Source organism: Muscardinus avellanarius (assembly GCF_963383645.1).
Source record: "Muscardinus avellanarius genome assembly, chromosome: 7".
Lineage (NCBI taxonomy): Eukaryota > Metazoa > Chordata > Mammalia > Rodentia > Gliridae > Muscardinus > Muscardinus avellanarius.
Window position 1 is genome coordinate 86,538,889 of NC_137793.1, and position 16,897 is coordinate 86,555,785.

The window sequence follows — 16,897 nt, forward strand, 5'->3', positions numbered from 1 at the left end:
GATTTGCCAGTTTATAGCATTTTTGCCTAAGAACCATATAAATACATGCAAAACGTTGTACATAGAGCTTAAATAATATCAAAATGCAAATACAGGTTGAGTGCACTGTTAAGCTGAACTGCAAGTTAAAGAAACACACGAGGGTGTACAATGCTTTGATATCACCATTTGTTTGTCATGCAGACCACAATAGTCACACTTTTCTTTGTTTTTTTATTTTTTTTGTACAAAAACACCAGTGCTAGTTATACTAGTTACCGAAAAGAATAAGAAGAAACTCAAAATTCCTATCTGTGTGCTGCTTTGAAAAGAACATGGATAGATCTGTTGGCACATATATATGGCATATTCACATATGGCATATATATACACGTGGGGAGAGAGCATGCGCCAGCAGCCGACTCAGTCCTGGAGACCTCGTCTCCCTCCACCTCTCCTAGTCGGGAGGAAAGGACCGCAGGCCTCGCTGCAGAGTCGGGAAGGCAGAAGTTGTGGCACTGAGCTAAAAGAAGGGGGCCTGGTCTATCGTGAAGAAGGGGGTGGAATGGCTTAAGAATAGCAGGCATTTTGTAAGCGCCCACCCCACTAATGCAGTGGGTGGTTCCTACATATAAAAGGTGAGCAGGAGTGCATATTGGGATGTCGTCATGGGTGGCTTCGATCGTAAGGCAAGGGAAGCAGGAAAGAAAGGAAAGGATACAGTGAGGGGTTTGCCGTGCCCCTCTGGGTTTTCGGCAGTGAGGTAATCGCGCAGATTTGCCTGTGCAAACTCTCCTCTCAGGAGTTTGAAGGGAAGAAGAAACCCTGACCCTAAAGAATTCATAAGCGCCCAGCAGGATTTCTAGATGGTCTTGCTCTTGACACCTTTAGGGATGGGAGAGTCACTTCTGAGGACACGGGACACCTACGAGGAAGACCTAGCCCCGAGACTGTCACCCACGGCTTGAACCAGCCATTTTTTTTTTTTTCTCCATTTGGGGCTCTGTCTCCCATCTACTGTAGAGTACAAAATCTTTCTAGGGGAGGGAAGGAGTCACAAATCAGATCCTTGCACAAAAGACTTACTAATGGAAAACTCCAGGGGCAACAGGAAGTGGAAGAACCATAAAAAATGCAAACTCCCAATCAGGATAGCCTTGCAGACCAGGGAAAATTATATGTCTTTGGTACCACTCTGCCAGCTCATTCTTCAAAAAACATAAACCCAACAGAAGGTCCTGATACTAACCACTAGGTACAAAAGAGCCTGCAACCCCTCTCTGTGCAGGGGTGTGAACAGGCGGGGTGCACACTCCTCTCCTGATAGCTGCGTTCCTTCCTGCTGGATATTTTCCTTACTATCTGCAGTTTCCCCAGGTTTAGTAAGAGAGGAACCTAGAGTGATATTTTCTCCTTCCCCTCATCAGAACTTTTCAAATCCAAAGCACCATTTTGGGAAAAGCATTAGTAACTTACGCCCTATTTACTCACTGCCAGCTGGATCACTGAAACCGAATAGAAAAAAACTTATATATAAAAGACATATGCACGTAAACACTTAAACTTACTCAATTAACAAAATTTATATTAAAAATGTCTAGAACCCAACAGATTTTTTTTCCCCTAAGTAAAAAGATGGCTGTTTAGAGAAAGGAAGTACGGTGTTTTGGTTTTTAAACTAATTACAAATACACCTGTCATGTCAAACAGCTGATTACCCGCTTCCTTCTACAGGGTTACATGACGGCACTTTATTTTAAGTCCTTTAAACAAAATACATATGGCTGACTCAAAAATATCAGTTTCTGATCTAAATAAAACTACTATATTTTTTGCATAATATTTCTATCTTTTCTCTCTTACTATGGAAATTACAACACACACGCACACACAAAACTGTTGACTTTAACAAGTAGAACAAGCCCCCAGGAGTGACCTGCCAGGCACCTCGAGAGGCTTTTGGGAGTGGGAATGGTACCATGAGCTCCAAAGCTTGTTGTTGGCTTGCTTTTAAAAATGATCTGAGGTAATAAGAGACTTGAAGGAGTTAAATCTTCCAATGTACTTAATAAATATATATGTGAATACCTAACACCTTGGGTGAGCTGTTTCTTCTCCCAGAGTATTTAAGACAGAGATAAGGTTGTTGAAGCCTGTAACCCTTATGAAACCCAAATCAAAGTTGTTCTCCTACTTCCTATAATGACAGATTATGCGGTGCTGGGGAAGTGTAGAGGGCGTCGTTTCTTTACTCGTCCCTCCTTGGACAGCTCAGGTGAAAGGGCTGTGGAGGGAGCCAGAGGAAAAGGCTGGAGTGGAGAGGTTCAGGCCACCTTCCTCTCCCAAGGGGAAATTTGGCAGTTCCTAAGAGCCTCAAGCCTCCCTTCCTTACTCCCATCACTCTAGAAAGGGGGGGGGGGGCGGGCTTCGTTTACCAAATAGAACATGGCAATCAGGGATATGAGTTAGCTCCACCTGCCCAGAAAAGCTTATGTCAACACAGCAGGGATAAAAATGGAGCTCCTGCAAATATGGCTCCGCTGTCTCCCAGTAAGGAACACTTTGAAAAGTCTCCTAGCGAAGGGCCCGACTCCTGAGAGGCAGGTGCGCATGCTTTGGGCAGTGTTCAGGGCAAAAAGGCACGGGCTTTCTGGGCAGCAGCTGGAACACGCTGCTGGAGAGGGGCTTGAGTGAGAGAGAGGAGAGAGGAAGAGGGGAGCTTTCCAGGGCGGGCCTTTTGCTCCTTTAAGTCAGCACGATGCACAGAGGCCTTTCCCTTTGGATACCTGCTTTCAAAATCGGAGTATTTGTGAAAGGCTGGGACCTTTTCAGAGACTGAACAAGTTTTGGGACACAGCAAAGAGTAGAATTAGGAAACCAAAGAGTGTGGAAGCTGGCACCCAGGCACCTAAGCACAAGGTTTTTGATGCCTGCAGGGTTTCCTCAGATGCTTCCAGGATGGCTCTTTGGCCTCTCTCAAGGCTTCTCAACACCCTTCCCTCCAGACAACGGTAGCCTCCCTAAGGAATGACCCTGTTAATTGTCTGCTTTGATGGACTGTCTCATCCTAGGCCTGCTTGTTGGTCCTCAAAATTCACGTCTACCTAGGGGGGCAGGGCCATGCCCTGTCATTCTTTAGCCACCAGTTTAGGAACAGGTGGAAACTTAGGCCTATGGTAAAAACTAGACAGCACACATATGCAAGCTCAAGGTCAAGACTGATCTCTGTGACACTTAAAAACCACGTAGCCTGAAAAGATGGTGCTTAAGAGTAGAAGTTCTCCTGGCAAGAGGAAACATTCTTACTAAATCTCAATTGCTTCAAACGAATGCTTTTAGGAAAAAAATTTTTTTTGTCTGCCTCTAGCACTAAATCAAGGGTTCTATGGGGGCCAGAAGGGAGAATGGTCAAAGTGGACTCAATTTATCTATGTCTTTTCGAGTCACTTAATTATCACCACTTTAAAGGTGGAGGTGAGTGAAATGAGGGTCAAAAAGACCAAAAGATCAAAAAGGTCAAAAAGAACCACGGGAGGTTTGGCTGGGAGGGCCGAAAGAACCAGAGGCCTTCAGGAATAAGTTTTCAAAATGGGCAAAGTTGTTTTGAAAACAATCACTCTACTGGCTGATTTTATACAGTCCATCCCTACCTCAACCCGTTTCATGTGTGGATATCTGCCTCTCTCTGAACAGTCAACTTAGCTTATAAATGACAGAGACTAAGGATAAAATCCAGAAGTCAGGAGATGGTGACATATGGACGAACACCAGGAGAATTTGGATTGGGGCCATGCCAGGATTGTCATTGTTTCTTTAAAAATGACCAACTGACGCTTGAGGAGCTGATTCACCATCACCTGCCTGGGGTTTGATTGGCTCCAGCTACAAAGCCCAACTCAATAGGAAGTCGAAATCCTTGAAGGCCTGTGTTCTTGCCTCTTCATGGTCAGGTGGGGGTTGTCACGCACTTGGGAGCAGCTAATGTGACAGTGAAAAGTCCCCCCATCGCCTTAGAGATGGGATAGGTGAAAAAAGAAACAGGGAAAGCAGGGATGGGAACCAGAGAACCAGAGTTCAAACTGATGTCTCCAGGCTTTGCAGCGGGCTGTCCGAGTGCGAGGCAACAATCTGCACTTGGCTGCCATCCACTGCGTTGTTGTTTTTGTTAGCGTATGGAGTGACGTCACCATCCAACAGGAGCACCCCAGTCCCAGTCTTAGTGAGATAGTCAAGGTCCCTTTCCGTTTCCTCATCCAGGAATGGTGTTTGTGGCGAATCCTCATCCATGGCGCACTCAGGCTGGGACATGAAGTTGTGGATGGAGTTTTGGTTCTGCATTTTTTCGTGGAAGGAACTATGGAAGGCTTTGACGACTTTTATCTGTATCAGGGGGAAAAAAAGGAGGATGAGAAGATAGGGAGGTGAGAATTGACCAGCAGAACAAGGACTTAGTGGTTTTTGAGGAAACAAAACCCAAACTACAAAACATGACCAAAACCAAACATGGAAGAAGAGATCAAGGGGCACTAGCAGCATCACATGGCTCAAGTTTCAAGCGCTAGGGTGGGGTGAGTGATGGCAAATGACTAGGCTGTTTGCAAAGTTGCATTAAAAAAAAGTAGAAAACCCAAAGCAAAGTCAGCATTCCCAAACAATCCACTCTTGAAATGAAAGAGAAAACAAAAAGTTTCATTAGTTCTTTTGGATAGAAGGCATGGATGTTGGAATAGGCACAAATTAATAGCTGAACTTAAAGGATGATTCACACAGGTGGATATTTGTGTTGAGGCTAAAGAGCTTGTGAATGTAGAATGAAAAAAATTATACATGGAAGTTTAATCATCTATTTTAAATCCTCTAACAGCCAACATATACCAATCTGCACACAACATACGCTGGGTGACAAGTGATCATGGGTACCGTGCAGCCAGGCAAACCAACCAATCATTCAGCAGCATGCAGGAAATTCAGAATTCTCCAATTTAATGATCTGCCTATTCAGTCGGAAATCATGCATATATTTACAGCTCTCCACCTCCTCTGTGTCCTCTCCCCCAAATGCTTCATTCCCTCCCCTGGGAGACATGGATAACACACAGGTGTCAAAACATGCCTTCCTTTTGCCTACTGAGAAAAGACCTGGCTTTCACAAGTCAAAATGCATATCCATGTCTCTGATCCATAGCAATGGTGCCCAATCACGCCACTTTCTCCAGCTGTTTCCAGATAATGAAGAGGAGTATGATCTTATGTGGAGAAGGAAAAACACAAACTAGATGAGGAACCTAACCCAGGCGGTAGGTTACCAGCCAGTGGCCTTTCTGATGGGGAGGAAGATGACAGAGGAAGCAGTTTGCAATTTTACTTGGCAAAGGGAAATGCATCGCCCTGGGACAAAATTTTTGTTTTATAGCATGAAAAGAAAGGAATCCGACCAATTCAGAATCAAGAGGAAAAAACCGACCACAGTTGGTCCCAGTGAGCAACTTCTGCTTTTCCGTAGGCACCAGCTCTTTGGGCAGCTCTGCTTTTGTGAACTGCAGGTTTCTGAGGTGTGGTTTAGAACCTAGGTTGGTAGAGTTGGAATGGGAGGGAGGGCAGAGAGCCTGGAGAGGGAAGCCAGGGAAAAGGTGGTTGTAGAACAGTTTGGGGTGTGTGTGTGTGTGTGTGTGTGTGTGTGTGTGTGTGATCAATCCTAGGTTTTTCCAAAAATTCTTCCCTCAGAAAAGAAATGGGAGTAAGGAGGAGAAATTGTTAAGGTGGGGAGGAGCAGAGGAAGAAGTGATGAATTTGGGGGCAGGGCAGCTCTTTCTTTCCTCTGATGTTTAAGCAAAAACAAAAACAAAACAAAACAAAACAACAAAAACAACAACAACAACAAAAACATATGTTTCTTCTGGACAAGAAGTAAGAATGTGGGAAGCAGAGCATACAAGAGTTAACTAAATACATTGATTGGGATTCCAGTACTTCCTATCATTGTTTAGAACCTTCAAAAATGCTACACCAGGAGCCTCACCCAGCGCTTTATTTTTGAAACAGGGTCTCACTAAGTTGTGGAGGGCCTCAGTAAGTAGCTGAGGCTGGCCGTGAACCTGCAATCTTCCTGTCTCAGCTTCCCAAGTACTGGGATTACAAGCGTGCACCACCACACCTGGCTTCGATTTTTTATTCTTTATTTTGAAACAAGGTCTCACTACATTGTGGGGGCCTCACAAGTTGTTGAGGCTGGTCGCAAACCTGCCATCCTCCTGTCTCAGCTCCCCAAATGCTGGGATTACAAGCATGTGCCACCATGCCCAGCTTTATTTTTTATTTGAAAGAGGGTCTCACTAAGTTGCGGAGGCTAGCCTAGAACTTGTAATCTTCCTGTTTAAGCCTTCTAAGTACTGGAATTACAGAAGTGTGCCACCAACCTGATAGCTACATCAAATCTTAATGTGGGGCAACAGAGGCTAGTGGGCCCCCAATTCAATGGTTCTCCCTCTCCCCTAGTGTCTGTTCTTGAGATCTCAAAATTTTTACTGAGTCCTAAGGGAGAGCAGGTGCCTTTTATACTACTAATTAATCATTTCTGTATCAGTGATTTAAAAACTTCCTGGTAGGTACTATTCTTTAAAGCAATTGAATACTTCATTGAAATAATGACATGTAAGATCCATTATAAAAGAGATTTGTAAAAATTGGGGTTGGAGTAGGGGTCTGGAGCCCTGTTTGCTGGCTTCTCCTCTCACCTGGTGTTACCAATAACACTGTTATAGGTAAACAAATGAGAGAGAGAAAGTGAAATGGGGATGGGGGAAAAAAAACCAGGGAAACCTCCCATGGGGGATTAAGGAACAGTCATTCAGCTAGACTGCAGGACTTCTGGAGTCCAAAGGGAAACCAGCCGCCTGTAAGAGGAGGAATCAGAGCTAGGGAGCACCACCTGCTCGGTGGGTGAGAAAGGGGGAGGGGGAGGGCAGGGGGTTGTGCCAGAGTGCTCTTAACTTCAACTCTGGCTCAGAGAACACATGCTAAGGAACAATCGCGCAATGCGTTGCCACCAATCCACCCTAAGGCTGGCACCTGCTCTTTCTGGAGCATGGTGCCTGGTGTGGGAGCAGCACATGGGGACATGGCAGGGTTAGTGACGCCGTGTGGTGAAGGCTTGGCACGCTCTTCACTCAGCAGTCCACCCTTCTCTCCTCCCTGGACATTGTTTCTGCAAAATTTTTGGAAATGTTTCCTTTGGGGCTGACTGAAGGACACGTCTTTCAGGAGATCTAGGCAGGCTGGACCTCAGACGAGGTATCGGTGTGAAGGCTACTCTCTGGAGCTCAGTGAGTGCTCAGATGAAGCTTCCGATTCCTTAGCTGAAATTCTGTCATTTTCTGTTCCCTTTTCAGAAACCAGGGGGAGAGAAGGGTTTAGGGTCTCCCTAAAGAGGGAACTCTTAGAGATATATCTAATGAAGGTTGGACACTTAGACAAATTCATTTAGAGATCTGGAATAAGAACTTTAAAATGCACAGTTATAATTTCTAGGACCTCTGGGTTAGAAGGCACAGCTGGAGAAAGAGAGGTGTGGCCTGTCTCTTCTCTGATCTGGCCTTTGAGGGCCTGGGGCGCACTCTCTCCCAGCTCCTCTGCAGGAGCCCAGTGGGCTTAGTGTTCTGTCTGGTCTCCTTCCTCAGTCAAATCACTGGGACAGCTGACGTTAATTCCTCTTACCAGGGAGGGACAATTAAAAAGGGACAGAAGCTAATTAGAAGGGGATGTCAAAACTAGAGAAAACAGAAATTAAGAGAAATATGGAAGGACTAATGCAAGAGGTTCATGGATATTTGTAGGAGAAGATTCATTTAGAGTTTCTTGCTTGTCTTTGGACCTAAAGAAATAGTGGACATCTCTCCCACTCCCCACCATACCTTACAACAGAACAATTTTGGTTGGCTAAAAAGAAAATACCAATCTAAGTCTGGTTGGTCTGCCTGGCTCACAGTCAGGTGAACCGCAGGAATGCAACTCTGTCCTTACTCCAGGTCCCAAGGTCGGGAGCGGATATTTAATACTGTTGAACCCCTTCCCTATCAGTGACCTTACTGGTGCCTCCTCTCTCCCATCTAGGCAAGGTAAAAGGATCAGGAACAGGATGGCATTAGCAAGAATCTTGTAATGTACCAGTGAAAACTCCAGGTCTTAGATTGCGAGTTCACAGCCTCCAACTGAAAGGCTGGCTGAGAAAGGGGTTCCTAAACCTTTCTGTGTGAAATAAGATACAAAAGGCTGGCTATTGGTGAAACAACCCAAATAGAGGAGAAGCAAAAAGTTTTGCTCTTTAGAAACTCTTAAACTTTTTTTATGACTAAAAATATAAATTATTTTGATTTTTCCATATATTTCTCCTACCTATATGTGAATTAGTTAATTCATAAACCAGGTTTTGGTTCAAAGTTACCGAAATGTAAAATAACAAGAATACTCAACCATTTCAAGATAACATGTATGTGTGTGTGTGTGTTTGTGTGTTTATATGTGGCACTAGGTATTGAACCCAGGGGCATTCTACCTCTGAGCTACATCCCCAGCCCAATTTAATTTTTTATTTTGAAACAGGATTTCACTAGGTTACAGAGGGCCTCGCTAAGTAGCTGAGGCTGGCCTGAAACCTGTGATCCTCCTGTCTTAGCCTCCCCAGTACTGTGATTACGGGTGTGAGCCAGCACGCCTGGCTCAATTTGAACTGAACTACCTTTCGTCATATCCAGCTACTTTTTTTTTTTTTTTTTTTGGTACTGGGATTGGACCCATGGGAATTCTATCTTCGAGTTACATCCCAACCCCTTTTTATTTGTATTTTGAAATAGGGGCTTGCTAGTTGTTGAGAATATAAGTTGTTGAAGTTGGCCTTGAACCTGTGATCTTCCTGTCTCAATCTCCCAAGTACTGGGCTTGCAGTCTGTACCAACACACCTGCCTCAGCTTCATCTCTTACTCGTACTGCCAGCTAACAAAGCAGTGGTAGCCAAAAGATCATTATTATTGACCTAGTTCAATACTGGCTCAATTTGGACAGGTCTGTTAATAAAGGCCCAGCAGCTTCCTGCCTACCTTTCTTTAGGGGATCCCAAACTTGCTCCCAAGTAAAGAGAGTTCTTGAGTTTTAATTCAGCCTACCCTCACATCTAAGCTTAGAAGGTAGAGTTCAAAGTAAAAGGAGGAGGAGGAGGAAGAGAAGAGAGAAACAAGAACATATTCAAAAAAGCAAAAAACCACAGCAAAACAAAACAAAAACAAGCAAGTGAAACAAACAAACAAAAAAACCAAATAAAAAAAAGAAGAAACAAATACTGCAGAGGAACAATCAGAAAATAGGAGTATTGTCTTTAAGATGGCTAAGGTTTAATACCTTTCCAACATTAAAAAAAAATAAACAAAAGGGCACACAGCCTGGTTTTAGGATGGGATCTTTGTCTTTTGTTCCCTTAAGTCAAAAGATTGAAGGGAAAAAACCAAAATGAAAAGATAACCACGGTTGGTTAAAGTGGATGCCACGTGCTCTCTTGTGGTCATTTTAGCAAATCATGCAGCATAATAGACTATCACTCACTGCCCACAGTAGGAGTTGAAACAGCAGCAGAAGTGGTGGGGGAACTTTTGACTGGTGCAACTGCTACATAGGATGAGCTAGGAACCAGTTTTACATCAAGCTGTTGAGACATGTTCTGCCGCTTTAGGACTCTCTTAAAAGAGGCTCCCGTCTGGAATGTGTTAATAACTTCGATCTGCAAAGAATCAGAGAGTGAGACAGCTTTGCTCCAGTCAGAGAGAAGGGGAGAAAGAGGGGTTGGGGAAGGGGGATGGAAGCAGCTGGGAAAAGGGGACAGGAGATGGGAAGTGAGAGATTCCCTCACCCACAAAGCAATGGCGAAGAAAGGAGGAAAACATTAATTGCATATCACACTTCATTTCAGGAACAATTTGCCACAAATTGTTGGCCACACCAAGCCACAATCCGGTTTGTTTCCTTCCCTTTTAACCTATGGTGGATATTTTAGATGTCCAGGTGTCTAAGAGCCTTAAAATGTAAAGTGTCTTCTCCCATCCCACCGCTCCTGACAGTTGGACGTAGACTGGTAGTTTATGCATTGTTTTGACCTTTTGACCTGTACTGTGTGTGTGTGTGTGTGTGTGTGTGTGTGTGTGTGTGTGTGTGTTTTACTGGGGATTGAACTCAGAGGCATTCTACCCCCCAGCCCTTGTTTTTACCCCCCAGCCCTTGTTTTTTTTTATTTTTTGTCTTGAAACAGGGTCTTGCTAGGTTGTTGAGAATCTCACTAGGTTGTTGAGGCTATCCTTGAACCTGTGATCCTTCTGGCGCCTCCCACGTACTGGGATCACGGGCATGTGCCACCATACCAAGCTAACTTGTATATAGGGCATGCAATATGAAATACTAAAGGCAGCCCGGTGTGGTGGCGCACGCTTGTAATCCCCGCATTTGGGAGGCTGAGACAGGAGGATCACACAGGTTCAAAGCCAGCCTCAGCTACTTAGTGAGACTCTCAGCAATTTAGTGAGACCCTGTTTCCAAATAAAGTATAAAATAGGTCTGGGAGTGTAGTCCAGAGGTAGAAAACCCCTGGGTTCCACCCCCCAGCTCTACACACACAAAAAAAAAAAAATAAAAAGAGATGCTAAAGGCAAAGTATATATTACTGAATCTCACATAATTTTGTTTATTTTCCAGGAAAACAACTGTTTTTTTTTTAAGAGACAGTGTAGTAGCCAATACATAGGAGGTCATGGTATAAAGGCCACTGCACAGTGAGCTGCTTGGCTCATCTTATTCTGGGAGTTTCCCCTGAGATATTCCTCCCCTGGCTGACATGGGGTTCAGGCATCTAGCAGCCAGTCCTCTTAGAGAATACCACTAGGCTGCATTCATGTACAGGAGACCCTGAAGTGTCAGCAGAAATGCCGGCAGTAAGTCAGTGAGACCAAGGGAGCAGCCAGGAGCAGCTGCTGGTTGTTGGTGGGGAGCAGCTGTCTGGTTTTCAGTGCACTACTCCTCAGAATCAGAGTAATAGAGAACAAATCAACAGGGATTCTTTTATCCTTCGTGGGTCAGTGGGGTCTAATTCCATGCGCCTAATCCCAAGGATCAGTCCCCGGGAAGTACAGGAGAGCTGCTGACCCCAGTACTCTGACTGCGTGAGGAGAAGATGGAAAGCAGGAGCCTCATGCCTCAGACAGCTGTTCTATCTGTAAAGCTTGCTGAGAACCACGCATATTTAGGGTTATTTTGAGTGGAAGCGCCACCCCTTACATTACACAGCTTCCAGTACCAGGGTTCTGAGGAACCTAACTCTGTAGGAGGAAAGGGTTTGCACTCAGGGAGGATCCAGCTCCATGAAGAAGGGGCTGTAAAGACAAAGACATCTGCCTAGTGCTTAGTAGGGTTGCAAGGCCCAACCTCTGCAATGAAATTGCATTCCAGGTGTACCTTCCCAAGATTCTAGCCTTAAATTCCTCAAACTGCTTTCTAGTGCTTTTAACTCCCCCAAAGTAAATGGATAAAAGAGAAGGGGAAAACAGCCCAGAAGAGGGAAAGGGAAAATCTCAACCAGGACTGGGCAGTAGCTTGGCAACACTTCCCATTCCAAGTAGTAAAATGAGACTGGCAATAAGGTTCAACAATCAGATGGTGAGAGAGTTATCAGAGCTCTGAGGCTGACGAGTGGATCCAGGGGCAACTTCAGGTATCCCAGAAGCATATTAGCATACCTGGCCTCATCTGTTTAGAGCCAGGTGCCCAGTGACATGGCATGGATTTGGTCATCGTGGCATCTCTAACAGGCTGCCTTTGGTGCTTAAGTTAGGCTCTAATGCCATCCTGGCCAACTGCCTCATGCTCCAACAGGGAAAGGTAGTATGCCTAAAGCTATGAAGGCAGCGAGACTGAGCAGGAGCAGAGTTGAGGGAGTGAAAATAGGGAGTGGAAGGGAAGGAAGACCCATGACTTGCAGCCCCTCCAGGAGAGAAGACTGGCATGGAGTGAGGGGCCTCTGGAATGAGGAAATCCTGGCTAGGAAAAAACCACACAGTAGAAGAGGAGGCAGGTGATCCTAAAGGGAAGAAAAGCAAAGAGGTTATTTTGAAAAGAGCAGACCCAAAGGAAAGCACTGGGGGCTTTAGAGATGGGAGCCAGGGTACTAGGCTCTAGGCTGTGGGAACTCTGGATACCACGAGGCAGTCTGCGCAGGTCCCCCTGCAATTTCCCTTCCTGGGAAGAGGGACCTGAGAGAAGGGAAAGGAGCCCCAGGGTCCCTGACTAGCTCTTCTGTTTGTGGGAGATGAGTTCCTACTAGGTATGTAGTTCAGAATGTTAATCTCACCTATCTTCCCTATGCATTAAAGATATGGGGCTGGCTGAGAAATTTTCGAAACCATCTGCAAGGCATTTATTTATTTATTTATTTATTTATTTATTTATTGCGGTACTGAGAATGGAAACCAGAGGTATTCTACCTCTGAGCTTCAGCTCGACCCCCATTTTTTATTCTTTATTTTGAAACAAGGTCTCACATTGTCATGAAGGGCCTCAGTAAGTAGCTGAGGCTGTCCACAAACTGGCTATCCTGCTGTCTTAGCCTCCCAAGTACTGAGATTATAAGCGTGCACCACCAGGCCCGGCTTGCAAGGCTAATTTTTGAGAATGAAATGGTTTAAGGATCTCCAGCCAATCAGCAGAGAGAAATAATCCTGTGCTACAGTGGGTGCCCTTGAGATCTTAGAACGGACAGTTTCTTGAGATGGGACATCATGGGGTAAAACAATAAAGGTATGTGGGTGGGCACAGGGGAAGAGAACTAACAGTGCTAGACCAGTTCACTCACCCAGAAGGTAATTACAATCTATACACAGAAAGTGAAAAAAATAAAGTTACTGTAGGGCTACAGGCAGGGACTTAAAGGCAGCAGGAACAGCTTCTATCCCATTTCAGAAATTACAAGGGAAGGGGTGGGAGAAACGACAGCTTCTTTCTTTTCAGGAAGCAAGTCTGAATCCTGCAAAAGATACTGAGGCATTGAATGACTACTGTCATTTATATATGTGTAACCATCAGATTCCCCAACAGGGCTATAAATTTCAAGTGGGGGAGATGTAAGAGGGTGAATTTCTTTTACAAAGATCTCTTCAGAGAACATCTATTACCATAACAGCAGCATGAAGATGTCACATTTAAGCGACTGCTGAGGATGCCGCCACAGGGATATGTCTCACTCCTTCCTTTGGAAGGGTAGAGAGAGACGGCATATTTCCTATCTGGGGCCAGGGCCAGTGCTAGCAAGAGACATTACGTAGGAGGCCTGCCCAGCCAACAGGTAAAGAACTCCGCTGGGCGTGTCCTGTAGTCTAGGAGCACTGACTCTCCCCTCAGAAGAGCCACGCAGAACCTCTGCCCTTGTCAGCCCTGAGGCTAGAAAGCTAGGGTTGCCCTTTGGTTGTGGGCCTTAGGAAAGGAAGAGATGCTGGCTGCCCAAGAATTGCTGCCCTCCCAACACCTCCCAAAATGGAGAGGTTTCTTTCCCCAGGGTGAGGAGGGATGGCAGAGTACCTGAGTCTGGATCCGGTTCAGACCCCGGAACCAGAGGATCTGGCCTCGGCGCAGCTCCATCTCTCCATGGTCGATCTCATCCATCCCCTCGGCATCCATGGTGATGTCCTCCTCGGCAGTGCCATGTCCTGCCTCCTTCAGGAACTTCAAAGACTTGGTAGGTATCGCAGAGATGAGCTAAGGGCAGATACAGCAGAAGGGAGAGGGCAGAATCAGGCAGAGAAGAGCCACCAGGCAACTTAGCCGGATCAGGCCGTGGAAGGCCACTCTCTGCTCTTTCACCCTGCCCGCTGGGAGGGCAGTGGAAGCAGGGATCTGTTCAGGCAAGCAGTCACCGTGTGTCCACCAGCTGTCAGGGAAGTTTTTCAGCAGTTATGAACATGTGGAAGAGAATTCAGATTCTAGTAACCTACCTGCCATCTGCTTGGTCATAGACTTCTCCCTATCTCAGTTCTTCCTTCCCATTTTGCTATCTGTTTTTTAAGAACTATAGTGCATGCCATATCAAAGGAAGGGGCAGAGACCAGAATCTAGAGGGAACAAACCTGGGGAGAAGATGTTGTCACTGCATATGTGTGGACATGGGGTAAAGAAAGGAGCTGGGAAAGAATGAGCCCCTTCCTAGTCATGCATGCAAAGTAGCACCAGTATTATTACACAGTAATAGTGAAAGGATACTTGGGGCAAGGGAGTGTGCAGGACAGGACATGAAAGAAGGAACACAAGGGCTGGCGTACACCTGGCCTGGAATCCTAGAAATTCCAGAGGCTGAGGCAGGAGGATTGCAAGCTTGAGGCCAGGCTGGAGAACTGAGTGAGACCCTGTCTCAAAATAAAATAAAGGGTTAGGGATATAGATCAGTGGTAAAGAACCCATGGATTCAGGACCCAGTAAACACACACACACACACACACACACAGACACACACACACACACACAGACACACAGACACACACACACACACACACACACAAGAAAAGTAGGGACAAACGGGCACATGGGTATTACCAGAAGACATGGACTGCAGAAGGTTGAACTTGCAATTCAAGATAAATCACTCGGTGAGGTCAATACCTGTCAGCCAGTTCTTTACAAACAAGGTGAGAAGACAGGGCTTGGATGGGATGGAGGGATGCTCTGGGCAGTCCGGCTGGAGCCAAGCAGTGTGATATGGGAAGAAGGTAAAAAGCACTGCTTTGGCTGCTAGAAGGAGTCACTGGCTGAGAGACTGAAGGAAGGCTGTATCTAGCATCGAGGCCGCAGGGCTACATGTGAGGCCGGACCTGAGAGTTTCAAACAGTAGGTAAAATAACAGAGTTCCATCCAAGGGCAAATCTGCTCTAGGGACCTGCTAGTAAACACACTTACCAAGCAGACAGGGCGGAGGCTTAGGAAGTGGGAGAGGGACCATTTAGGAAGACATCTAGGAGGTGTGAAAGAAACAGCTAGCTGGTCTGAGTTGGTGGGGAGGGAGGTGCAGTCCCAGGGAGGGCTTTCTGGGGCCAGGTATTACCCAGATTGTGGGGCACTACGAGATTATTAGCAGAAACGTGGGGTCTACAAAGAGAAGTATAGTCTGGTCAGTGCTGAGGATAGTATTGGGGAAGAAATGACACCTTAATAGACCCGATGACATAAAATTAACATTGGCCAAGCACTTATAAGTTACTAGATGTTGCCGGGCGTGGTGGCGCAGGTTCGTAATCCCCGCACTTGGGAGGTGGAGACAGGAGGATCATGCAGTTTCGATGCCAGCTGCGCTGGCGTAAGAGACCCTGTTTCCAAATAAAAGTATAAAATAGGTCTGGGAGTGTAGCCCAGAGGGAGAAGGGCTACCAGGAACCCCAGTACCACCAAAAACAAAACAAAACAAAAGATACTAGATGTTATTCTAGGTCTTTTCTCCTTGGTACCCAATGTACTGATTAACAACAGTTAATGATGGCCATATTATTCCAGGTTGAGGGTGCTGAAACACAGAATGATTAAGTAACCTGCCCAAGGTGATTCAGCTTGTGGAAAGGAGAGTTCAGACTCAAACCCAGTCATTTCCAGAGCCCATGCTCTGAACCACCTGCTATACTGCTGTTCTAGAGATCTCATGAATCTGAATTTATCTTGGGTGACAGCCAGGCATTCAACCCAGGTACGCCCTGGTGAGAAGCAGAAGAGTCTGGGAGCCCTCGATTATGTCAGCACAGGGGTACAGACATACTGCTGCTTCAGCAGAACAAACAAATGTGCTTTGTAAACTCTTCCGCTAAGACCCCTAAATTTTAATTCATTTTTAGCAAAACTCCACTGAAGAATTCAACTCCTGTTTCTAAGAAGCTAGGGGTTTGCCAGCTTCCAGGCCTTGTTAGAGAACTAGACCTAAAACCTCTAAAGTGATGGGCAGTGGCTATTCCACTTTAGATCCTGCAAGGTGGAATGAACTAGAACACGTGGGTAGGAAGGAGGAGTGGAGAAGATACAGGCACAGAGTGGGAAGCCTCCAGAGTCGCTTGTTCCATGTTACACAGAGGAGTATGTGCAGGCTGAGCGAGGGCACAGGAGGGTGTGCTGGGACTCACCTGGCCCCACAGAAGTTCTCCAACCCCAATGAAGAGACACCACAACCACTGGGACAGGTTGAGCCTTGTACAGCTGAAGGGCTTACCCCCAAATTCCACGATCAAGATCTAGAACAGAGAGAGAGGCAAGCCACCATCAGAGAGGTGACTAAGAGCGCTCCAGCCATTGCCGCCAAAGCCACATCACCCCCTGCCCCGGGATCCGCCTGCTGCAGGTCCTGATTTGCTTGCTGGAGAACAGGAAAGAAGAACCATAGAAGGGAGACAGATATGAACAGTTTTTATAGCACCGGTCTCATGGGGAACACACATAGTTCCCATGGCTGCTAGAACTAGGACTAATGTAAGATGTGGCAGTCGGGGGAGTTGGAGGCTTCAGATGACTAAGCCTAGCGGGCGACAGAGAGAATGGAGAGGAGGAATTGAGGATGGGTGTAATACATGAGGTACTGAGGTGTGCAAAAAGCAGTATGGCCTGGGCCAGAGCTGAGGATGGCATCAGAAAAGGGATGAGGCAGGGGTTCTTTTGTTGTATGGCCTGCTTAAATCCCTGTATCCACAGCAATTTTAGCATACCTCTGCAAGAAGGAATGAGCCTAATCTTTTTGCCACCAGGACAGCCATGCCCTAAACTCCAGTTCCCACAGCAAAAGCCCAAGCCAGGCTTACTACGTCAACTGCATATGCACAATCCATAACTTCTCTTCTCCTGGGAGTTGTGCAACATTTTCTACCACAAGCC

The 16,897-nt window shown here is 46.0% G+C and overlaps 1 protein-coding gene across 2 annotated transcripts in view; it reads right to left on the reverse strand.

Annotated features, from left to right (window-relative positions):
- Positions 1-4,053: 4,053 nt before the first annotated feature.
- The window catches only part of ATP2B4 (ATPase plasma membrane Ca2+ transporting 4), a gene marked incomplete at both ends in the record, with an annotated part of 54,215 nt that continues 41,371 nt past the window's right edge, over positions 4,054-16,897 (reverse strand). Inside the window, 3 exons of one of the 2 annotated variants that reach the window (XM_080698336.1) lie at positions 4,054-4,359; positions 13,583-13,759; positions 16,156-16,263. In XM_080698336.1, the coding sequence (XP_080554462.1) occupies positions 4,054-4,359; positions 13,583-13,759; positions 16,156-16,263 (591 nt within the window). Of the gene's footprint in view, positions 4,360-9,563; positions 9,747-13,582; positions 13,760-16,155; positions 16,264-16,897 lie in introns of those variants that run through there. The other variant, XM_080698337.1, reaches the window with a different exon arrangement.